Below are 25,340 nucleotides of genomic sequence, written 5' to 3' on the forward strand. Positions count from 1 at the left end.
TGTTCAACAATATATCCAGCAGGGGGAGCAGCCCAGAGTAAAAAGCTTATGACTACAACACACTCCAAACCAACATGGCGACTGTGGAGTCACAGAAGAGGAAACAGAGGCAGCGTTGTAGGAGGCGGTGGTTGGTGAGGAGGTGAAATATATGGCCACTGGAGGACGGAGAGTTTCCACCATTGTTCTGTCTTCTTCCTGTCTCACTAGAGCTACGTATCTGGGAGCAACAGCAACACTGCCCCCCATGGTTTCAGGTGGTACTGCTCTGTTTGGTGCCTATCTGTCAGGTTTGTGGAAACATGCAGAAATACAGAGGAAATGAAGGAACGAAGGAAGCGTCCGTAGCGCTGAGCATCCATGGGCCTTCAGGCCTCTGCAGACGTGAGGCAGGTGAAGGTGCCATCATGTTCATCTCACACCTCCATGGAGCACATGGAGAGGCAAAGACAAACACACCTGCGGCGCTGATGTCCCTGAATAACAACTGACCACTGCGATCTGACTCCGCCCTCATTTATTTCAAACCCACAGCCAGAGACAAAAGAAGTGCAGAGGAAAGCTGTGATCCAAACATGGGTCAAGTCACTTTCACCATGTTGAGTGGCAGGTTCGCTAACATTAGCTCAGACGAAGCCTCAGCAACACTCTGCTGATTGGTCGAGATCCCGCCCCCAGTGAACCAACCGCAGCATTAAATTCAGTCCAAAGTCTTGAAGTGTCCTTCTTTCACCCTGGATGTTTGGACTTCAAGTCCCAGTGTTCAAAGGTGGAAAAGACAGATGTGACCCAGAGACACCCGAGGCCCGAGAGGCTGGTTCCATCGGGTGGAGGTTGGAGCCAAAAGATGAGGCCGTGCGACTGAAAGGTTCTGCTGTATTCCAGCACTTCTCCTCCTGAACACAGCGACATCACGTCAGATCCAGCTCAGAGCCAAAAGAATCCAGTCGTCAGGTCCGCTCAGAGCGTCTCAGGAATCTCTGCCTCCACTTCAACAAGCTGCAACGACACAGAGCGGCGCATGAGCAGGAGCGCAGGCCGAGGCTCCCGTGACGCTGCGTCCAGGTCCCACATGTGCTCAGGTGTGAAGCGCACGGGAGAGAGAGAGAGCAGGTGTTGGAGTGGTTAATGGCCGGCGCCGTGAATAGACGTCCTGATGATGCGCAGCGACTTGTCTTTTGTGCCGCCGCACCACAATGAGCACTCAGCACAGGCCGGCAGCCGCCACACTCCAGCACCGAGGAGCCTTATGGGTGACCGTCAGGAGACGTTTGGACCATCTGCTGTGCCTGTCTGCACCTTTATGTCAGCACAACACACTCACATAGAGCAGAGCTGGTGTGTTCAGGCCGGGCCAAGGTCCTAATGATGGGACCGCGAGCGTCTCAGAGAAGAGGGACAACAGTCAGAGGAGCAGAAGAAAGGACGCCGGGCAGACAACACAATGCTGAGTGGGACAGAGGTCAAAGGTCCAGCCCAACACAACATGTGTTCCATGTGCTGCGCTACAATACGGGGAGAGACCGGACTGGAGCTTCAGTGTCTTTCTAGTGTCGGGGCTGAAACATCGGAACCAAGCAGACGCAGACCTGCTGTTTTTTAATGCGTCTTGAAAGCTGACAGGAAGGAGCTTTGGTTAGCGGTGCTCTGTTCTCATCCCTGTCAGAACTGGTCTCCCTCCTTTCCTCCTGACACAAAAGACAAAGGTGTTTTCTGTTTCCAGTGATGAAACTTGATGTGATTCTGAGTAAATAACGGGCACACACACTCTGAAACTGGCAACGTGACAGAGTTTGTCTCCCCGAGGACTTGGTTTCACGAGAGTAAACTTGTTCTTGTGGTTATAAGACTTGATACTAGGTCTGATGAAAGGGAAAAAAATCTTGCTTCGTCGGCCGCTTATCTGTTGCCGGGTGGCAGGAGCAACCCCCAAGAGAGAAGCCTCCAGGAGGCGTACTCATGAGATGCCACCTCAACTGACGCGGCTACTCCGAGTCTCTCTAATGCAGACAGTATGCAGGAAATACCTGTAAATACTGATGACAAATGAAATATACCAGAAACTAATGACCACTTGGCTGTGGAGAATGTAACACACACTGTGAAAGTTCTATTGGATTGTTTTCTGTTCATGGAAATGAAACCCAGTACTTCTACTGTCTGACCGTGTTTTGGTTGACGTCAATGTCTCGATCAAGTTTGAAGATCGCCAACACAAGAGATGGCAATTTATAATGGCTGACAAAGTCTAATGGAAACCCCTTTCTGTCCTGACACACAGAGTTCTTCAGCTGAAGATACGGGCGATTTAGTCCAAGCCTCCGACGGAGGGTGTTTGTGTCATAGCCAGAACAGAGACCAGCAGCATGAGACGAGGTCTACGACGACAGGAATCTGAGCTGCTCTGGCATCCAACTATGGAATAAGAGCTCATCACTCTTCATCTAACGTTGAGTTTCCAAAGCTGGATTTGGGGTGAAGGTCATCAGCTCACACCCTAAACATCTGTACCTGACGGCTTGAAGGCGGTCAGCTGCACCACCTGACACGGACAAGAACACGCCTTCAGAACCTTCAGAAGTGAATTGTGCAGCGCTGGTGGACACTCACCTGGTTTTCAGTCGGAGGTTTGAAGGAGAAACTCACACAGCTGTCTTTTCTGAAACTCTCTGAAAGAAGAAAATGAAGATTAAAAATAGCGGACGCTTCGAGGACGTTACGCAACCCTTTCTCAAGTCAGTGAATCAAAGTTGTCACACTGAAATGCTCAGACAGTTTAACAGAGTTAAGGTGATCTACTGTATCAGGGTGGTGCAGAAGGAAACCAAACATCTAGAATAACCTGCTTTGGTCATTGACAGTGCGTTGGTGGATTAACTTAAGGACGGACGCACGGATGGAAGTGCAGCTCGCTGTCCTGGCAATGGCTTCTTTCCATCGCAGTTTTCATTTGCAGCCACTTTGTGGTGACACTTAAAGGTCTGATCTGTCATGCATCATCTGCACACCAAGAGGTCATCATCATGCATTTATAAGGCTTGATGGAAGGTGTTCAATCAATGTTCATCTTCATGTATGGAAACTTATGACAAGGTCCATGAAACACCACAGGTGGTGATCTAGTGAGGAGTGGAGTTGGTGCTGTCACTGCTGAAGTGGAGGGTTCTCTGGCCAGATTTTTCTTTCAGGATGGGGGACTGCGTTGCCTGAATTTCGTCAGCAGAGTTCATTTCGACTCGCCTTGTTGATGAGAAGCGAAAATCATGGTTCAGGCTGCACTGCGCGGTGTTTGATCACAACACGCCACAGTGCCAAGTGGCTTTTTTTGGCAGCATCTGGCCAAATGTTTGGTGCTATGAATCATCACTTTAACCCTAAACCTAACCACACATGATATTTTTTGAAATAAGATAACACTACTTATAATAATAATAATGAAGACATAGATTACCGTAAACTCTGGGACGCTGGGGTGCGCTGGAATATTAGCCACACGCACTAAATTTATGAAGGAAAATAGCTCTTGTTCGTCGTAGGACGACATGGAAAAGCTGGCGGTTTACTATGACATCAATTTAAAGTGCTGATACTAATGCAGGGTCATATCAGGCCGCTATCACACATCGCAGTGGCTTTTCATAATATATAGTTGTCCACAACTTTCCAAGGTTTTCTTGTATGCAGGTGCTTCAGAGAAGGATTCTTTTGACAAAGCCTAGTCAAGTCAGAGCAGAGAAGAACACAGAACACACAATGGAGATATAACACCACACACTGCGTTGAATTCTGTTGGTTTACATTCAGAGTCTTGGTGCTCCTCACTGTTTTCCTGCCAGGTTTGCACATCAGAAAATGCTAAAATGACATGTTCACTTTCCAAGTCAAAGCTAAGCAGCTCTCTCTCCTCTGGCTCAGCGACCGGCCGTCCTCGGTCACTGCTTGGAGCACATTGGCCCAGAGGAGTGAGACATGCGCACACTTGAGTCTGTCCTGTTCGTTCTTGGGAGATGATTTATAGAGGAGCTAAGCGGCCTTGAAGTAAGAATTCAATGAACTGAGGACCAAACTTCTTGGACGTAAATGTGAAGAGGATGAGGACGGTGCACAGGTTCAGTCATGGACTAAACAGGAGAAGCTTCTTCAGATGGGAGCCACTGTTAAACCATCCCCACAGCTGTTTCTGAGAGCTGAACACAGTAAGCGCCATTGTCCTAAAGTTGCCTTGGAATAGTGCCATCAGAGAAACAACCAAGATACAGACTGTATTCCTCCTACTTTGTTGCTGTTTCTCACTGTCAATGAAACATAAGTGCAAGTTCTCCCCAGCCTGCTGGGACACTGACACCCTAACCACTGAGAAGAAATCCAGCAGGTGGTGTAAACATGGCGACACCTACCATTCTTGATAACCAGAGACGTGGAACTGGCGGGTCCTGAAGTCTCACTGGTCTCAGGGCTGGATGGGGTGGGTGGACCGTGGCCCCAGGACCTTATAGGCACCCTCTGAGAGGGTAGGAAGGTGGTCGGCTGAGAGCAGTTCTGTCAGAGACACACAGCCATCAGCTCCAGCAAACACATGGCAGTGAAATCATCTGACGCACCGTGAAGGATAAGGCCTTCCTCTTTTCTTTGATCCTCTTTATGGCGCTTCTCACCTGTAGGAAAGGATCGGTAAAAAATGAACGTGACCACACCCGGCTTCATTCTAAAGCCTTACCTCGCTGTTGTAAACAGCATAGACGAGGAAGATGTACAGACCCTGAAGAGAGGAAGAGGCACCATTAGGATTTCAACATGCACACTTCCTTAATGGACTGTATGGATCTACACCACATCCACTTTTAAATACTCAGTCATCAGAGAGCTCACCTTCATTAGAAACATTTAAGTCTGAGCTTTTGTGCTGAGATGGTTATTTGCGCAGCTATAGGCGTCTAAAGCAGCCGCACTGCTGCATCTATAATCAAAGGTTTTCACTTTGTTTTTGTATTTTTCCCTCATTGACTGTGGCTAATGGAAGCACCCGATAGGCGCCTCCATGCTGCGATGAGATTGGTGGGGAGTTCATGCATACTTTGATAAAGTAAAAAATAGATCTAATATACATCAAGATATGTGGCAATAGCAGTCATTCACTTCTAAAAGTGGCTTGTTTTCCTTTCACCTACTGCTCTACAGTAGTCACTAGCGGTGGATAGATGAGGTTTCATGACACAGTCCTGAAGGGTTGATGATGTTTCATGAAGCAGTGTCCTGGTTTTCGGAGCCATTAGGTGCCGCTGACTGCCGTAAAATGTTAGGACTTGAATACCTAACTGAATGAAACCTCACATCATTTCTAAACTATGAGCGCCATCTAATAGCCTCTGAAAATGAGGACACTGTTTCATCATCACCCTGCAGTAATGTTTCATGATGCCTCATCCACCCATCACTAGTGGTAACTGCTGTTTCTTCCAGTAAGCCTGACACAATATATAATATATCTGGAAATGAAAATACATTCATTTATTTCAAGTTGTGGCTCCAGACATTTCTTCCTCTCAGGTTCGTCGCTAACATAGACACGGCCCACGATTATGCCAAAAAAAAGCTGACTGCATTGCTGAGTCCAACACAGACCAAAGTCGAGGGAACCATGTTGCAGAAACCACCTGTTCGGCAGGGGAGTCAGTGAGCTTGGCTAAAATAAAAAAATAAAATAAAATACAAAAAAAGATGATGATATTCAAGAATAATTTCGATTTTGTGCATCTTCACATTTCATTGCTCATGTTTTTAATTCGCAAACATTCCTGCTACAAAATACTGTTCTGCCCCTAGTAACTTGTGAAGGACAGGGGAGGCTTCTTGAACCAGTACTAATTTTCAGAGCCCCCTAGATGGCGCTCTCTGCGATAAAAATGTTTGGAATTGAGCAACCAAGTGCGCCACCTGCTGAGCTCTGAAAACCAGTGCACTGTTTCATGAAGCTTCATCAGTGCCTCGAAAAATGCCTGGAAACATTTTCATCCAAGCAGACTTCTTGAAGCAAAGACTGCCAGCCATCAAAAAAAAAAATCCGAACTTTTGCTCAGTTTTAATCAGACAGTTTACACAGGAGAGTTTTCAGTCAGTGACAAGAGAGATCACAGGATCATCCTCCTACCTCTGCGAGGGAGAGAACTCCCACTGTCATGCAGGTTTCCGTTGTACCAAAAGCGGCAGTAAATCTAAATTAACTAGCAGCTTTGGGGGTCATCGAGGGGCTGATTTGATTAATTAAAGAGGTGAGACGGGAGGAGCCTGGCTGAGTGACAGAGTGAGGATAGTGAGAAGAAAAACAAGAGCCGCAGGTTGAGATAGAGGAAGGCTGGTATCGGGGGGTGCTCTCCTGCATGCTAGCTTACACACGCTTGCTGTGGCAGAACAACATTCAGTTCATTCTGACTGACTTCTTTATCACAGTTTATCACAGTTCTTGGTAGCTACAGAAAAGCTCAGATGGAAATGGTTCCTGCAGACGGATAAGTGGGACCCCGTGCGAACAGAAATGTGCGGGAGGTTCGAGCAGCTCTCTGATCCACCTCATCACAAGCGCCTGCCAAGAAACCGCATGAGCGACTCTGAGGAATGAACCATCAACTCCATGATGAAAAGTTTAACTTGCAGTTCCGTCGGACCAAGTCTATTGTCGAGTCACATGTGGGGCTGACCTGTGCAACTCTGCCATGACTCGTAGAACACGTTTGTCACCAAAGCTTTCAGTATGATGGGAACGAAAATGACTAGACGATTTCATGTGAGCAAGAAGTACTAGAGTTTGCGTCCATGCTGGTGTGTGTAACCATGCGGGTATTTTTCCGTCCTTCATTGACCATCTTTAACAGGTTGAAGTTAGTTATCCAAGTCACCACTTTTACGGATACATTTACTTTATTCTTAAATCGTGACGTCGCATTCGGGAGTCACATTTTACGATGCAGGGAGGAAAGATGGGGGGGGCTAAATTGATAAGATGCCACTTCTTCCTGAAAGTTGGATTTCAGCACAAAGTGGCAGCTTCTTTTAAGACCTTCCATCGTAATACCAGAATTAGAATGATTTGGGATTAATCTGAAAGGATTTTTTTCAATTCCTCAAAAGCCTCAGTGTTTATGAAACAACACTTTTGTGAGAGTCACTGAGTGTATCAAACTCCTTCAAAGGAGGGAAAAAACTCAAATTAGGACAGTCATGGAAGCAATCCCTTCTCATGGCGTCATCCATCCATCCATATCCGCTTATCTGTTGCTGGGTCGCGGGGGCAGCAGCATGACGCCAAACGGCAACATCCACTAGCTCTGACTGGGGGATCCCAAGACACCCCCAGGCCAGTGAGGAGATCTCATCCCTCCAGCTGGTCCTGGCTCCACCCCTCAGTCTAGCCCCAGCTGGTCGTGCCTGAAACACCTCCAGAGGGAGGCCTCAACTGGCTACGTGCTACATCACATTTTAAGTCATCTTTTTAAGATGCAAGTGTCATTTATAGAGCATCTTTTTGCCAGTGATGCATTATGTGTGTTGATTCTCACATCACCTGGAAAGCATTGAGTGCGATGAAAATATATGCCACCACCACCGAGAGATGGACCAGAACTCCACACAACCAGGTCAGACCCAGCACCGGGAGCAGGATGAGAACGGGGCGGGTCACGGCCCTACGAAGAGACAACAGAAGGTGCAGTTGTGTTTAAAAGCTTTCCATTCCCACCCACGAAACAGACATGCAGGGTGGTGCTGTTTTTAAGGTGCTTGTCGCCTCTAAATGGTTTTTTTAATTTCTCCTCGCACATCTCCCCCAGGAATCCTGAGGAACAAGTGATTCATGCCCAAAGACAGAAAAGTTGTCTTTGTTCCAACCACTATTATAGTCCTCCGGCTGCACCTGGCAAGAGAGATTGCGTTTTCAGACGTTGCTATGCCGGCAAGGACAACACTGCTGGCGCACACACCCCTTCAGATTTGAAATTCATTTCCCTTTAATCGGCAGAATTCATGCAAAAAAAACTGGCATATAACCGCCTTTCAGCCTGTTGCTGTGGGAGTGAAGATATGAAAGAAAGGAGGCTGTCGTGGCGTCTCCATCCGCCGGCTGTGAAAGAGAACCTGTGTTGCTGTGGAAGGACAGGATTACAGCCGCGTCCCCATATTTTGGGACGAACCCACTTAATCACACGGATATCGAATATATGTTGAAACAGCTGAGGTGAAAGTACCGACAAAGAAAAACAAAAACATGTATGTTTTGGTTCTACTGGGCAACCATGTGCTGTAAAAAGTAGCAAAATATTTTGCATTAATGTTGCGCACAGAATAATGAAAACAAAAGCAGATTCTGGCAGAAATCTCCTTGTAAAGAAAAGGTACATGGTGCTTCCATTCAAAGCGCTTTCTGTGTAATCACAGCACTTTATAGGATAAATAACCCATTCACACCCATGTGAGGTTTCATTGGATTAGTTGTTCAACATGTCACAGCAGACAATGCCACCTGGTGGCCTCTGAAAATCAGGACACTGTTTCATGACTGTCTCATCCACCCTTCAATACTGTGTCATGAAACCCCATCTACCCATCACTAGTAGACACCTAATGAGGCTTTAAAGAAGTCCCCCCATCCAAAAGGTAATCCAGAACACCAACAACCAGAACACCGCCAAAAATGAAAATCTATTCAGAACTTTTCAGGCTGTACAGTCAACAGCTCCATGGAGGGAAGCACAAGCAGCGCGACGTGACGAGAACCGAGAACTTTAGATGTTAAATCGACGTGACATGTTATCAAATACATCATTCAGCCTCCATTGTTTATCCTGACTCAAGCGCCGCTCAGCAGTTCCTCCGAAGTGCTGTCCAAGGCCCTAAATGCTGGGCAGGTTAATTAAATTGGCTTCTCTCTCTCAACGAACATGCAGCAAACCTTGAACCACGGAAACTCTGATTTAAATAGACACTATGCACCTGTTTGAATTTGCACTTGCTGTCTTCGTCAATCAGCAGCGAGCGCAGACAAATCAGACAGAAACATTTTATTCGCTACAAAGAAGCGGCAGCAGCTGAACATCTTGGAGAGTTTGAGAAGCTGATATTCATGAACAATATCGTCAGTGACGTGGTGACAAGGTCAAAGATCTGAAGCTAAAAGTAAAAACATCAAGAAGTAACTTTATATTTGAACGCACATTCCTGACTGTTAAACACACAGCTGTGTAAACTGTGGAGATTCAAATGATTTATCTAAACCTGTAGCTCTCAACATCAGCACTCTTGAGCATTGCATTGAAGCAGAGGAGGCCTCATGCAGCTCTACGTTTATGAGGCCTTCATGGGGTCAGAGCAGAAGTACAAAACAAATGGATAGATATTGAAAAGAACTTTTACCAGGTGAACCTTGTAAAAGATGTTATGTTTACATTTTTTAACCATTATCGATGTTACCTAAATATTCACTGCTTGAAAACATCTTTTGATATTTGTGATCGATATTGACAAACAATGTTTAAGCTGCTTTAAATGCTTCGCAGATTGGCGTGGCTCATCCCCCATGTCTGTAATTTGCTGCTGTTTTTTACTTTAACTTGTTACAACTCTGATATTACAAACATTTAAATTTTAATTTCGACATGAAGTAAAGAAAAGTGTGACAATTGGGCCGATATAACTCTGTCACTGTCACGGGTGAGAAGCAACACATGACAAGTCCCCTCGTGTCCGCCTGCATCATCATCTCTTCAGCAGAGGCTTTCTGGTCCTGCAAGCTCTCACTGATGCTTGAACACACCCAATGTCACTAAAGCATTACGAAAGAATATATAACAGCATCAAATACCATGATAAGTATCATTGAAAACACAAGCAAGCAATTTCTTTAAAATACACATCACATTTGCTGAGCCCGACATGACCTCGACTCCTTTCCTAATGAACCATGGCTGGACTCATGAGGATGAGAATCCAACTCCAAAACACCTCATTCCTTTATAGTAAAATGTGGCTCATTTGTTCTGAAAACATGATTTTCCCATCTAATTATGAGAGTGTGGGGAACAGCCTGTGCAGCCAGATGAACACAGACACTGTATATTTTCAGATGCACTCTCAGTCACACTGGAACCAGGTGTGAGTCCGATAAGCCCTTTCCACTCCCACAGCAAAAAGCCCAGCTCCTATCTCTCCACTGTGTCTCTTGATGAAAGCCGGATCGGCCAAGAGGAGACATCACATTTGTGTATGCGTGCCTTAAAAAGAAGCAGGACTTGCAGAAAAGACATCTCACCAGGTGAGGTCGAAGGTCTGAATCTTCGACGCAGAGCTTGGACTGAGCATCTTCGAGCGGCGGCGAGCGCTGGAGACGGTCACCATGACGACTCGGCACAACACAACAGCGTTGACCTGAAAGCAGAGGAGAACAGTGTCAACACAGCCTCCCCCGAACACGAGAGGTGCTTCTGCAGAGCCACTTGGCCTCTGCTGCAAATGTGGAAGACGGAAGGCTCACTCTTGCACTCGTGCTTGCCTTGCTGTCAACCGTGTCGTTGTTGCCTTTCTTTCATATTTGAAGTACTTTTACTAACGCCCAACACCAAGAAACTGAATCACACACATCGCAGTTGCCTTGTATATACAATCAGGTTTTATATATACAGTTTATACATATTTACAGCTATGATATAGGAAATTTCAGAGTGAGTGGTCAGGGGACACATGAAAGGGCGTATATTTCATTGAAAGCTGTCTAAGCAAATGCACAACATCAAGGTGGTGAATATTATATCGTTCCTTTCGGACCTTATATGAAGCTTGAGTTAGTTTGGTGAACGTCACATCAAGCGACAGCCTGATTGACAGGCAGAACCGACTGTGTCAGCAGGGTCAGGGATTACCTACCAACAAGACAAATATAACTGGTCCCACAAAGGACCAGATCGTATCTGTCTTTACGTTGAGCCAGCAGTGATCGTCGGCCTTGTACTCGTTGACCGATGCCGTCAGTGTCACGCCAACGATGAGAACAGGAAGTCCTGAAAAACAATTCAACACATGAGCTCCAGAGAAGAAGAGGCAGGAGTGGGTCCACAGGATTTACAGGAGCAGGACAGCTGCTGCACGGTCTTCAACTGTTTAGTCTCTTAACTTTAGCGGGTGTGTTGAGTCTAAAGAGGAACATGGGGCAAACACTAGACTTTGTCTAAGACAAGTCACATTCTGTTCTCGGGTCAGGATGTAACACAAAACGCGGTGACATGGCCAGAACATGAACAGCTGGCCCATGTTTTCATGTTCGACTGACTGGGTTCAAGGTGTGCTGTTGCGTTGTTGCAGGATTTTGTAATCATGCGAAACCTGACAAGTCATGTGACACCCGAGTTTCTCACTACAGGCAGTCCAGAGGACCCGGTAGCATGGGTGTCTCTATTCAAGAGACTGGACCTCAGAGAAAGGATGGGGCTAGTTTCTTTACTGTTGTGGACCAGACTTCTCACAAAAGTGGGGTGCAACATAGGACGTGTCTCCTTGAAAGCTGCAGTCAGTTTACCCCAGCCGATCACGTAGTAGACCTTCATCCTGCGGTCTTCGCTGATGTTGACAGACACAACTTTGCTCCAGAGCAGCAGACCTTCCACCAACATCCAGGAGAAGGAAGCCATGAAGAAGAGATGTAGCAGCGCAGTCACCGCAAAACACGCTGCCTGTCAAAGCAAGAAGACGCTGATGTCAGCTTGTCCTTGTGTTTAATAGCTTAGGGTGTCATGAGTTATGTGTGGTGCATCTCAGCAGCTCATCCTTACTAGAACTGGGACCAGAGGTTTCGGTCCTGATTTGATTTCATTCCGCTACATTGCGATTCTACTGCTGTGTGAAGTGACAGTATTGAATAATAAGATTTTAATTCCCTAATTTTCGTGATCTAAAAAAAAAACAGGTGAATCGTGCACTTCTTGAAATAATAAACGAGTCATGGTCATAAAAAAAAGAATGCGAATAATGGTTTGTTTAGTGAATGCAGCTTGTTTATTGGATTAATTGAACAATAATTTCAGGGCAGTACTACACCAGAGTGCGGCCCTCGATCGCATTAATTTGCGTCAAATACTTAACTCCTATTTTTGATTGGCGGCTCTATTGAGCGTGTTTCGGAACTTTACAGACAAATTGGTGAATGATTCATTTGATTCAAGTAGCTCACAGAGACTGCAGTGTGGAAAAGCCATCACCCTGGGCTCATCTATGGACAATAACTTGAGCTGCCGTCCATAAAGCTACGTGACAGTAACAATTAGAAATGTCATCAAATCACATAACTTATGAAGATAAAGGCTAAACAACAACTGTACCCACGTCTGGTGTCTGGATTTCCAGTCGGAGCCCACTGAAGTGTTCGCCGTGTAGTGCCTGCTACAGCACCGTACATGTGATGTGATTTTCTATAATGATTTTAAAGCGACAATGTTTTCAGTGGCACGGAGGACAATAACAGTGATGATCATCAGCAAACTTCTGACTGCACTCTCTTGGCTCCACAGCTGTGTGTGAACTATTTGTCGCTTTTGTTAAGAAAATTCCATTAAAGCAGGTGAAAGGAGGAACATTATTCTCAGCTCTGGCTGCTGTTTGATTCAGGGCTTTTTCAAACTTGAACAATGCCTTTCTCCCGATGCTGAAATTCTCCTCCAATAACATCGTTTTTTCCTGCCTCTTTTATGTAACTTTATGACTGGCATTTCCCTTAAACCCCGACAAACAGGCCAAAACACACACACACACACACCTGGTACAGCACAAAAAGCCATTACATCACATATAGAAGGCCTTGAAAAGATTTAGTCCACACTTGCATCACATTACAAAACTGATGACTTATGATGAAGAAGAGGAGGACTTGACATACAAGGATTTGAAATAGGGGTTAAAGTAATGGGAACAGATGAATGAAATAAATTATATTGTTGCTTATTATAGAGTAGTAATGGCATCTCTTATGTATCTGTCTGTCTGTCCATCCAGGTATCTATGTATCTTTCTATTGATCTATGCATCTGTCTGTCCGTCCACCTATCTATCTGTCTATCCGCCTGCCTGCCTGTCTGTCTGTCCACCCATCCATCTAATGTATTTTCCTCTATTATAGATGCAGACTGAAGCATAGATAATGAAAACATGAGGCCGAGTCTCCTGAAATGTTGAATAACTTGTATTTGGATTATCACTTCACATCATTTGCAGGAAAAATCAAGCCCCAGCTCAAAAGTAGTTCTCACCTCATTGGCCGACGCCCAGTCGCTACACATCAGCAGCAGCTCTGCAACTCCCAAGGCTACAATCAGGTTCTTGTGGACTGTGGTGCGGTCTGATTTAGGAACCCTGCATTTCAGAAGCAAATAGAAGCAGAGAAATAACTCCAATCCAATAATCCAGCTCACAAACCAAGACCGTAGAGTTTTACAGCTTGTCCATGAAGAGCAAGGGTTTCACCTCAAATCGATGCGTTGCACAGAAGCTTTTATTAAAAAAGTATATTTTCACCCTTGGAGCCTCGGTTTGTTCATTCTGCACCACGAGTGACTCACCCCACAGCAATGAAGAGGATGAAGGTGAAGAGGAGGCCACACAGAGACACTCCACAGCCAACGAATGTCAGCACCTGCAGAGCCCGCTCGTTCTCTGGGCTCCTCTGACACACAATGATGACACACAGCCAGACGTTAATAGCAGAAGCCAGAGTGGATCAAGTTGAAGAGGGGGGCGCTACCTCGGCTTCGTACACCTGCAGCAGCAGTGCAAAGTTAGTGGTGTGATTGCAGTAGCAGGTAGTGAATCCATATTGTTTGGCCACCACTTCACATCCAACGGTATTCCACCAGCCCCCTGACTCAGGCCTAGTCAGACACAAACAACATGCATGACTTTTCTGCACGGCACAAGGAATGTAGAGAATGAAAACAAGAAAGGTTTGAATGCTTTATACTTGAGACACAGGTACGATATGTGTCGTGCCGTGGCCCTGAACTTACGTGAGACTGAAATCCCAGAATGCACACACCGGATCATACACGGTGTTGACAGTGTTCTAAAACAAGACAGGAGTTTTCAGTCATTTGAAATGGGTCACAAGGAAACACACTTTATCAGCGTCTGCAGATTGGTTTTAATGACTGACCAGTGTCCCTAAACATTTGATATCCATCAACATCATCCTAAGATGCAGAATAAAGTTGATTTGAAGATTCATGTCACACACTGTGTATCGACTGCTACAGAACATATGTCGTCACAACACGAGTGATCATTACAGGATACTTTGTGTCTCTGGCTCGAGAGCTTGTCCCATGACCTCTATCTTTCTTCAGGGCTTTAGTTATTTCAGTTTGAGACCGAAACAATTCTCTTCACAGGAAACATTTTACTATCCAGAGTGGACAAACCTGGACTCTGTGACGGAGCTGGAAGTGAACTGCGGTGCTGACCGGCTGGTCGTCCCCCAGTATGGTGGTGGAGATGACGGAGGAGCCCAGGATGGTCCCCAGGTATCTGGTGACAACACAAGTTCAAGTTGTGACAGAACATTAAAAGCTGCGCGACTCATCCGCCACTTTCCTCGTACCAATACTAGCATCTGATCCAGTGTCTTCAATATCGTGTAACACTTATGTTTCCAATCTTTCACTAGGGGTCAAATTCAAGTTTAATAATATTTATCAAGGCTCGACTCCATACTGTTACTGTTCTGTTTCATGGTTTTCCTGTGACACTCAAAGTTTCTAATGGTATGTTTGTGATTTTGAAGTTCTGTTGCTTAGCTAACACCTGCCTCATGTAACTTAATGTTGTACATAGGGTTGTGTATTGGCAGGTATCCTGTGATACGATACGTATCCCGATAGAGTAGTGGTGATACGATACATTGGGACATATTGTGACACTGTTTCAACAATATATTGTAATCAGAGCCATCATTTGAAAGAGAAAAAAATATGTTATATGCATGTACAATATTATGTGCATGAAAATGAGGTTATTGTTATGATGCAAGTCCAGTTAGACTTTCTGATAAAGTGAGTGTCAAATTCAAACACACACGCACACACTAGGTCCTCGTGAGCAGTGACTGACTGCTATTGATCACTGAAGACAGTGGGGTAGTACCACCCAGTTTGAAAATAAAGTTTGAGAATTTCTTTCAACTTTAGTTTACTGTTGGTTCAGGTGTTGTGATGGTCCACTCCTGTGCTCTGATTTCTTCTAGTTTCATAACTGATTCCATATGGCTGGAGATTTCACGTGTCTTTGATAAGGTTGTGTAGTTGTAAATGAAGTGGAGAACTAGTATAATGAACAACCACTCAGCAGAAAAAAAAGAGGGAAGGCTGCACCTCTGGCTGCCGTCACTGACAGTAGGCACCATGGTGATGTTCTCCCCAGGACTGAAGAGCTGTCGCAGCGAGCCGTACCACGTGTTGACCAACGTGAGCTTCTGGAATCCTGCAACACAACAGCCACACAGAGGAAATCAGCGAAGCAGTTAACTGCTGATTGTCCAGGATGAATAGCTGCCTCTCTGCGCATTTCAGCGAAGACCTTGAGATTACTGTCAAATGGTGCTAAACATTCACACATTAAGCATTAGTGCAGCCTCAACTGATCTCACCTGCCACACGTCGGAATAATGTGCGTTCAGGAGAGATGGAGATGACATTGAGGTGTGTTAATAAGTCCTACCGTTGTGATGGAGATCCACAAGCTGTTGCTGGGGCACTGCAATACAGTCCTGGCTGGAGGACTTCTCAGTGTTGGGCCCGCAGAAGCTTGGTGCTTTGGACGGTACTTCCTGGAGGTTCTGCTGCCGCACGGCCAGTTCTAGCCATTAGATCCAAAGGGAACTTGGTTATTAAAGTGCTGAGATAAGTCATTTCTCCTGCTGTTCTCTCTGAGTGCTCAAACTCCAGCCTAACCACCTTCACCCCAAACTCCACTTGGTCCATGCCTTACTTGATTGACGTCGTGGTGGTGCTGAATGAATTTGTATGTAGCACAACATAGTCCTGTGTGAAACCGGATCACAATGAACGCATATTGTGTTATATTTCACTTCAAATCATATAGAATGCAAAGTTGCTGAGCAACACACACGGATCAATACAGATGGCAGTTTTAGTCTTTTACCATACGTCCCTTATGGTTCTCACTAGTCTATGTGTGAACAACTTTGGGGACAAAACAAGAGATGTTCAGCAAGATTGATTAAGTTCAAAAAGAATGTAGTTGCCATAGCAACCTGGGAATATTTCGGATGAGAGGGTTATTTTACATTTCAGATTTTATCTCTGGAATCTACTTGTGATTTTTCTTTTTTCTTGATACAAAGCCAAGGTAAGAGACATTCTCCATCTGCAGAGAAAGCTCTGACAATTCAAAAGTCTTGGATTTCTTTGTGACGGTAAGTGCAGCGCCTGTATCAGAGACTCACTGTGTCACCACTGGTCTTTGGCTTTGCATATTTGCGTTGTTGGCTGGATATTAAATGAAACGTTTCGTCAAGAGAGTAGCATGTGCTATTTTAAATTGAGTGTGGAGCATTGCCAGAGCAGGTGATGGAAAACAACCGGTTTAAATCTGAAACAGTGAGTGGTGTTTCTGGTTTCTGCAGCTGAGTGTAGAGAGACGCACGTGCTTGAAGCCTCAAGAGCAGCATTAAAGTCACACACTAACGGAGCTCGGGTGATGACGATCACCAGACATGCCAATGAAGATCAGTCAGTGGGACAATATGTCAATGCATATATTCAGTTCAACATAGAACAGAGGAGAGTAAAAAGCGGAACCGACTAGTGCAGCGTCAGCCGAACACTATACGGGGCGGACGTAAACAAACATGGCCGACCTCCAGATCCATCTCTCTCCAGGCTGTTTCTGAGCCTCTACATCCCTCATGACCCTGTGGAACAGATCAGCAGCTGCTGTGTGAATGAGCCGCTCACACAAACCTCTACCTCTCAGACTCTGCCCATCCAAACCTCTGTCTGACTCCTACTAAACAAGTGATGACTGCACACTGTCACCACGGAAACTACTCACAGAACATCATCATGAAAAGATGGACTTATTTTACGATCTGTCTTCTTTTCTATTAAGCATGTACATTTATTTCTTTATTTTGTGTGTCTGTTCCATGCACTTGAAACACTTTGTTAAAATCTTTGCAGCCTGGATAGAGTGAGGTCGAAGGACAGGTTGATTCGGAGTTAGAGACAAAGACAAAAATGAAATATTCATGATTATACACATCAACAGGAAGACAGCTACGGTGAGTAATGGGTAGAGAACCTTCGTATGGACCCACAGATCTTCATTGTGGCCACAGGACACATACGTTTCAAAACAGTGTAAATTAATATGAATTATGTTGACAAGAGTATTAACAACATTTATTTTGCAATGTTTGTAGCGCTGTGCCACTATTTTCAAGTGCAGCCTTTACGTTCCTCTGCTATGAAAAGAACCATGCAAAAACCCTTCTAATCATTCCAGACGGGACTTTCAGGATATGAATCAGGAACGGCTATGAAGCAAAGCGGAGCAGAGTGTCAGACTCCAGTGTGACGAGTCGGCATTTGAGAGAGCAGCCCTAGCCTTGAAAATCGACTGGTTATTCATGCTTGACATAGCAGTTGACAATCGTAGTCAACAATGGAGGCCATCATTGTCTTATTAGACTCAGTAACACAATTTGCAATGTATATCAGCGCGACAAGGCTGATTCCATCGCAGCAGCATTCGGACGGAAACATTCGTCGTCTTTGTTCGACTGTGGTGACAAGTGTGTTGTTGTTGTTGCATTGTTGCACAAATATATGCCTCTATTTTATGCTTGAATTAAGCACTTACTGATGTTTGGACTGTGGATAGTGAGATGATCCGTGTTCCCCATTAAATGAGGGCTGAAGCTGGTCACCATACGGTCAATGCTCTTGACCACGTCCATGGGTCCGTTCACCACCTGCAACACAGAGGCATGAAAGGTTCACCAGCATCATCACAACACAGTCCACCAAGATGTTGAGGGACAACATAGATCCATCTACGGCAAGTAAAATAATTGATGTTTAGCACTCTTTAACCATTCTTTATCTCCCACTTAGCTAGTTGAGCCTCTTTATTAAATCCATTGTCACGAGTTGGGCCTCTTTTTCCTCGACTTGGGGGAGGAGACAATGATCAGTTACACTCTGGAGTGGACAATGATTGGCTGTCATTGTGTTTGGACATGGTTAGCAGGCTGTCATGGCAGTTGGGGAGCAGCGTGACGCAGCGTATGAGAGTATAACAATTCACACATGTGCTACCGGGAATATTAATAATGGTAGAATGATGTGAGCTGTTTGTGAGGAGATGCTAACCATTGATGCAGATCAACTCTAGCCAACCACATCAACAGAAAGCACTGAGTCACAAGTGCAGTTACGTTAGCGATAGCAGCTAAGATGATAGAAACTAGAAGGCTACGGCAAAGCTCTTTGCGCATGAGCAAGTCTGCGACCACCAGGCTGATGTTCTCGCCAAGTGAGTGTGATGAATTGCCGATAAACAAAGAGGAAGAGGAGGAGTTAAATGAAGTGCTGCTAGCAATGTGCGACAACCCATCATGAGGTTAAAAAAAGCCTGAACCAGAATCAACAACCTGTACAACTGCATGAAGAAAATAAACTACAGCTGTGACAATGAGCAGCCTACAGTCCTAACTTTTAGTTTTATTATCATTATGTTTATGTCGTCAGAAGCAGAGGAAAAGTTCCGTGCTCAGCTCTTGTTTTTCTCATAAAAGTCTTCTGTTTTTTAATGCACAATCACAATAATGTCAAAAATGTGATTTTTTTCTTGCCGCACTAATTTAAGTTTTCTTCTGTGTTCTGGGTCGTCAGCCTTAACAATGAAATCAAAAATGAAATCATGAATAATAACATAGAAATTTGAACAAACAATTCTCTCACAAAAGAAAAACCAATTACACAATATAAAATTATAACAATATATCCACCACTATGGAAGGTGAATGGTCAATTCAAATGTGTGAGCACCTTGGGTGATGCTCCCTCCAAGATAGTCCAGAGGTTTTCAGAAAATGATGTGCCTCAATTTGACGTCCTGCGCGGCAGAAATGGTGGCACGGGGTCGGCATGTCAAGAAGTACATCAGTGTTGGAGCGTGAATCTGCTCAGCAGCAGCACGGAACACGATCTTACATCAGGATATCACGTTGGTGATGATGTGGTTTGCGTGAGAGGGGCAATATCTGGGTTCATTTGTGCATTTGGAAATAATTTGTCGTGAAAACTCACACTGACATGAATGGGAGCCGAGCTTCGTTACCCAGCTGACAGCGGCGTTTGTGTAAGAGCACAGCCATATTTTTTGTAAAAGGATGTCGAGCATTGAGTCTGGGCTGAGGTGGCCTTGAAGCGCTGAGGGTGTGGGGGAAGGGAGGCAAGCGGAGCTTTAAACACACTTGTCATGAGGCAGCCGCTGTACAGATCTATAGTCAACATGGACGTACACATCAGGAGGAACAAGCTCAATCGATGTGGTGCACCTTCTGAACTGTTCAGACTTGGAACAAGGGGATTCATGACGCAGACGCAAACTTTAAAAAAAATTATACATATTTTGTTAAAATCATTGCATCCTGGAGTCAGGTCAAATGTGAGAATATGTATCTTTATAAATAAAAATGCCAAACGACTAGACAATCTCATCATGATTGGAATGTTTATTACACTATTGTATTGTCTATTTGCAAAAGTAAACTTCTGTATTGTACACTAAACCATATTTAATTTAGGTGATGATTTAAAAAATATATATTCTTACATACATCATTTTAATTTAAAATATATTTCATTAAAAATGGAATTTAAAAAATAATACTTGAATTTAAGTGTTTTTTTGTGTGTTGGTGGAGAAGGCTCGAGCAAAGCTCTTTAGTGTGAGTGAAAAAAAATGTCCACCATTAGGTTGAAGCAGCAGTTAAAGGGTTAAACATACTGCGATCCTGATCATTTAAAGTCAACCACCAACAGCAAGTGAGGCTATGAGTGCGCTAACTTTACTCCTGTCTTCAGGAGATATTCAAAACTAGTGATGGGCTGATGAGGCTTCATGAAACAGTGTCCTCACTTTCAGAGCTCAGTAAAAATCGATGTGAAATAGTTGTTCAAATCCAAAGACCTTAGAGCAGAGAGTGCCATCTAGAGGAGCCTGACACTGAGGACAGTGTTTCCTAAAGCCTCACCAACCCATGACGATTAAAAACCATCCCCTGGGCTCTCACATGCGTCAGTACTTAGTCCTGACGACAGGACAATATACAGATGTCACTCTGATGACAACTCGTATCACCATAAAAATCAAGGATCTTTACTGTATATCAACCTCCACACGCACCACTGACTACAGAAATGTTCATTTGCCAAGCTATTTTCCATTTTCTGAGAAAATGTTTCATTATGTTTCTGTGCATTCTTCCTTGAATTTGACGCATATCTGAACCTCTGCAACGACAGGGTCAGCATCCAGAGACTGTTACAAAAGGTTATGTAATTGTTTCATCACCAACGCCGCCAAAGTCAGCTCCTCATTTGAAGGAAATATGTCTCAAACCTGGACGAATCCAGGCGTGTGCCTGCTGAGCACAGCGGCAGTGGGTTCTGAGGCTGATTCATCAGGGTTTCCTGAAACAGTTGCTCTGGTGATTAAGAGCAAGAATATCCTGAACGCTGGCGTCTGCCACATGGAGGAGGACTTCTGCTCACATGGACACATTTTTCTAAGTCTTTCTTTTTTAGTAAGGAACTGACTAAGCAACGCAGGAGGACTGAACCAGTCACCGAACTGAACAGGCAAAAGTCCCGTTCCAATCAGCCCGTGTAGAGGTGAAGATGATGGACGAGTCACGTCATGACAAAAAAATCTCAAGTTGACAGTAATGATAACAATGGTTTTTATCAAACCGTTAGCAGCAGCTGCGGTGGCTACAGTGACGTCGGCCATCTTTGTTGAGTGATTTGCTCAGCAGTTCAGTTGCGAGCAACATGACAGAAAATCGTTTCTATTGTCATCTGTTCAAAACCTAGACGTTTCTGCGCCACATGGACATTCTGAAATGTTTCGAGGGTCTGAAGTCCTGAACACTACCCGGCAAGTGAGATCCTGCAGCAACAGGTCGCCCCACGGTATGTTCTGCACAGCAGCACATTGCCCTCTAGTGGTCAGAGCCCTGAACTGAAGCTGCGTCTCCTATGGTTCACTCAGTGTTAGAGTAATATAAGAGTGATCGGAACTCGTGTCTCCAAAGATGTTCAACGAGCTCAAACTAATTTGGTATCATTACAGTTAGAGACTGTTTTTTTTCTATGGGAGACATGGGAGAGTACTGACTTCTGATGCCATTAACACCCTTGATGAGGCTATGCTGCAGCGAACACGTCAAGAAATCGCCAAACGTCTTGAACTTAAATATTATGGAAAAAAAAACAGTACGGCACGGTTGATGAAACAGTGTCCTCATTTTCAGAGGCCCCGAGATGACGCTCTTGGTTTAGAAATGATGTGAGGTGACATTGAATTAGTTCCAAGTCCAAACATTTCACAGCAGACAGCGCCACCTTGTGGCCTCTGAACATCAGGACACTGACTCATGAAGCCTCATCTGCCCTTCAATGCTGAGTCATGAAGCCTCATCAGAATCAGAGAAACTTTATTAATCCCAAGGGAAATTATGTACCTACCCATCACTACGAGTGCTAACTACCGCAGCTCTGTTCAGGACTTGAAGTGGTATGGACGAAATCAACGAGTAAAATAATAGCAACATGATGTTAAAGAAAAAAGTCCATAAGAAAATGATACTGTGAATTACACCTTGTGTGAGGTACTTAAGTACGAGAGCAACAGGCAGAAACTAATTCATTAAATCATGCAAGATGTTTGTATCACTGAATGGCAAAAAAAAAAGTAAATTTCAGACTTTGAATTTCAAACCTGGTCACACATCATCTCCACTACTCAGAAAGCAAGATCCAAGGTAAAGGGCCACAGGTTCAATCATTACTTCATCCAGTCTTTTGTGCCACAGCTTTTTACTTCCTGCTTTCCTTTTTTTGACTCCACCAGTGAAATTAAAACCAACTTGTCTGAGTGCAGCTTCCAGTAAAATCTCACTCAACACATCGATAAAAAGTTATTTAAGAATTTTGATTTGACACCGCTTCAGCCATTTTGTTTGGATCCACAAAGCCACTTGCTTTCTTTTAAAAAATGGTCACATTCCTGTACAAATGAAGGAACATTTTGACTGCATAACAGCATTTGCGGGTCACATTTTTCCTTTTGATCCAGTCAATCGTCACATCATTCCTCTGTAAATCCCGGGCTCTATGTCTTTATAATTATGCTCACGCCATGGCTCGGTGAAGCAACTGTAGCTATCACACCAATCATTGACCAGCATAACATTGTTCACTTATATATGTTTAGAAGTGTCATGTGACTAATGTTACCCCAGTGGTAGAAGAAGAGGAGGAGGAGGCAAGGAGGACGATAAACGCTTGTGAAGGGTAGATGAGGCTTCATGACACAGTGTCCTGATGTTCAGAGGCCACCAGATGGCGCTGTCTGCTGTGAAATGTTTGGACTTGAACAACTCATTCAATGAAACCTCACATCATTTCTAAACCAAGAGCGCCATCTAGTGACCTCTGAAAATGAGGTCACTGTGACATCTAACCGTACATTAGTGTTTCATGATGCCTCGCATCACTAATAAACAGGACTCCAATCATGTGAATCTCTTCAGTCCATCTGTGGTGTGCTTCACTTTATCAATGGCCTCCACTGTATGGTGTTTGTGGTTGTCACTAGATTGTCCTGACTGTAAAGTGATCAGATCTGCACTAAGATGATGTCTTGCATTTTTTTCATTTCCTCCTTTGTTTCCTCTGATTGTTTCTATTTTGCTGACTCGTTTTTTTTCCTATTATTTCCTATTTCCTTTGGTTGACGTTGCTCACACAATGAGTCCATCAATTCTGTCACATCCTCTCTTCGTTTTAACATTTCTTCCTTCATATCATTCATTCCAGATCAAATCTGTTTCTCTATTCTGACTATCGATTTCCCCCATTTCTGGCACATACACTTTGTTGTCATTGTTGTCAACCTGTTGTCTAATGCACTTGACACATCTCGACCCAGAACGACACCTGTGCTGCCTGAGGCTTCCCTGCAGGCCACGTGGCCAGCGTGCTGTCACCATCCGGAATATACCTCAGAGTTTCACCATCAGAAATTATCAAAATTTCAGCCAGTTCAACGTTGTCTTGATTCGTGTGCACTTCATCCTGAATGGATCCTGAGAAGCTCATCTGAACTTGGATTGAAGACCTCTGAAGTAGCTGACCGACTGAGGAGCGACAAATGGTTGAGTATCTTGGTGTTTTACCTTGTTATTGTTATAATAATTGAATGAACTTTGAGTTTAGTGACCTCTCAATGAGCAAGTGAAGCGGACTCAGAACACTACTACTTGGGACTTGTTTGGTTGAGCTTTTTGAATGCTATCTTTGTTAGCTACATTAGCAGCAGCCAATATATTGTTACATGTCCCAACTTAGTTGTTCCAGTCCAAACAGTTCACAGCAGACAGCGCCATCTGGTGGCCTCTGAAAATCAGGACACTGCTTCATGAAACCTCATCTACCCATCACTACAAATCTGATGACTTCCAGAAGAAACACAAGGTCATTCAGAAGCTATCCTGATCGATAGTTAAAATGAGAAAAATTGGCTCATGGATCCACTTGGGATTGCACTAGTGAATAGTGGTGTTCAAGCCCTGAACGGAGCTACAACTCTTTGGCATTAAGCTCAGTAAAAACAAAGTGTTTGATCTCATGAAATTCAAATCTCCAAACGGAAATGTTTGGTAAAAAGCACTGACAAAAAAAATAGATTGAAGCGTGGGACGTGGGCAACATGTGCAGCATTGTCCTGTAAATAGTTCTCAGACCGGAATCTGGATCTACAAAGTCGCCACCATCTCAACGGATCATTTATGAATTCAAAAAGACATCCAAAAAGCTTCTGAGTCTCTGGAATGCCAAACAAGCCCTCGCTTCGACTGACGCTTTAGAGAATTAAAAGCATCATGGCGTGTTTTTCGCTCATTCTTCTTTCGTGGTCATGTTTGCACCCTATTTTTCACAGCCGCTGTTAAACACGGTAGGTCAAGGCAATGAGTTTTGATGAACAAACAGCCACTGGCTCCTGGCTTCCGTCCACACAGTTAAACAATGGTATTGCACAGTGTGTAAAAATATGTCTTGTAAAAATGAACTGCAAAATGATGTAGAAATTGAGGCTCTTCAGTTGCTCGTACAAAAGACTCGTGATGGGTCGATGCGGTATATCATGAAACAGTATTGCAGTGCTTTGTAGTGCTGGGGATAGAGCAAGGGTAAGAGCGACTAACACGACGTGATGGTTTCTAAAAGACGACTGGGGGCTGATACGCATTTCCCAAAATGATTGGCTAATAGTTTTCATTTCCGTAGTTTATCGACAGAAACTAGGGTAGTTAGATTCGCTACCATCATAAATTCCTGATACAGCTCCGGCTTATAGCCTCCGACACAGCAGACTCCAGGCGATACGCCCATGGAGGCAGGGCAAGTCGACAGCTCGGCTAGTCCAGGTGAAGGGCAGCAGCTGGACCAGACTGGCTTTCGCCTCCACAGTAATAATTTGGACATTAACAACACTTGCTAAACAGAATCAACACAGAAGACAAACCCTGATTCTATAGACTCCAGTCATCACTCTTTCAAGTGTTGTTCATGTCCATCTGCTCAAATAAACCAACATTCATCACAAAGCACTAAAAACAAACAAGTTGAGGAGCTGGCTACCTCTTTGATGGCCTGCCACTTGAGTGTGTTTTCTTGGCTGATGATGCTGTCAGCCACCTTGACAAAGTGCTGACTCAGCTCCAGGACTCTCTCCCGACTGTGGTTGGAGGCGTCATCCGTCTGCACGGGAAGATCTGCAGCCAAAGTCAGAAGCTGGACCAACGACACCATGTCAGACGGCTGCAGCTCGGCCCGCTGCGAGTCCGCCAGCGCCTGGACGGACATGTTGAGCAGCTCGGACGCTTCGTCCACACTGGTCAGAGCAGCCAGCTGGTGTCCATGGCCTGACTGAGAAACGGAGCACATTTCATTCATGATGATCACAGGGGACATTTGTTTCCTAACTGCAATCACTTTCAACAC

At 44.6% G+C, this 25,340-nt stretch overlaps 1 protein-coding gene across 3 annotated transcripts in view; it reads right to left on the reverse strand.

Moving 5' to 3' along the window:
* Positions 1–41: 41 nt before the first annotated feature.
* adgrd2 (adhesion G protein-coupled receptor D2) overlaps positions 42–25,340 on the reverse strand; it is a 31,022-nt gene continuing 5,723 nt past the window's right edge. Inside the window, exons 7-25 of one of the 3 annotated variants that reach the window (XM_053871813.1) lie at positions 24,978–25,265; positions 17,905–18,016; positions 15,739–15,876; positions 15,393–15,501; positions 14,445–14,550; positions 14,034–14,089; positions 13,772–13,898; positions 13,590–13,693; positions 13,281–13,383; positions 11,558–11,711; positions 10,909–11,042; positions 10,298–10,413; positions 7,559–7,679; positions 4,718–4,759; positions 4,602–4,655; positions 4,398–4,539; positions 2,611–2,669; positions 2,512–2,542; positions 85–999 (exon numbers count right to left, since the gene is read on the reverse strand). In XM_053871813.1, the coding sequence (XP_053727788.1) occupies positions 992–999; positions 2,512–2,542; positions 2,611–2,669; positions 4,398–4,539; positions 4,602–4,655; positions 4,718–4,759; positions 7,559–7,679; positions 10,298–10,413; positions 10,909–11,042; positions 11,558–11,711; positions 13,281–13,383; positions 13,590–13,693; positions 13,772–13,898; positions 14,034–14,089; positions 14,445–14,550; positions 15,393–15,501; positions 15,739–15,876; positions 17,905–18,016; positions 24,978–25,265 (2,004 nt within the window). In that variant the 3' untranslated portion in view covers positions 85–991. The other 2 variants (XM_053871814.1, XM_053871811.1) reach the window with 2 other exon arrangements.

Source organism: Synchiropus splendidus, chromosome 7 (assembly GCF_027744825.2).
Source record: "Synchiropus splendidus isolate RoL2022-P1 chromosome 7, RoL_Sspl_1.0, whole genome shotgun sequence".
In the NCBI taxonomy this organism is placed as follows: domain Eukaryota; kingdom Metazoa; phylum Chordata; class Actinopteri; order Syngnathiformes; family Callionymidae; genus Synchiropus; species Synchiropus splendidus.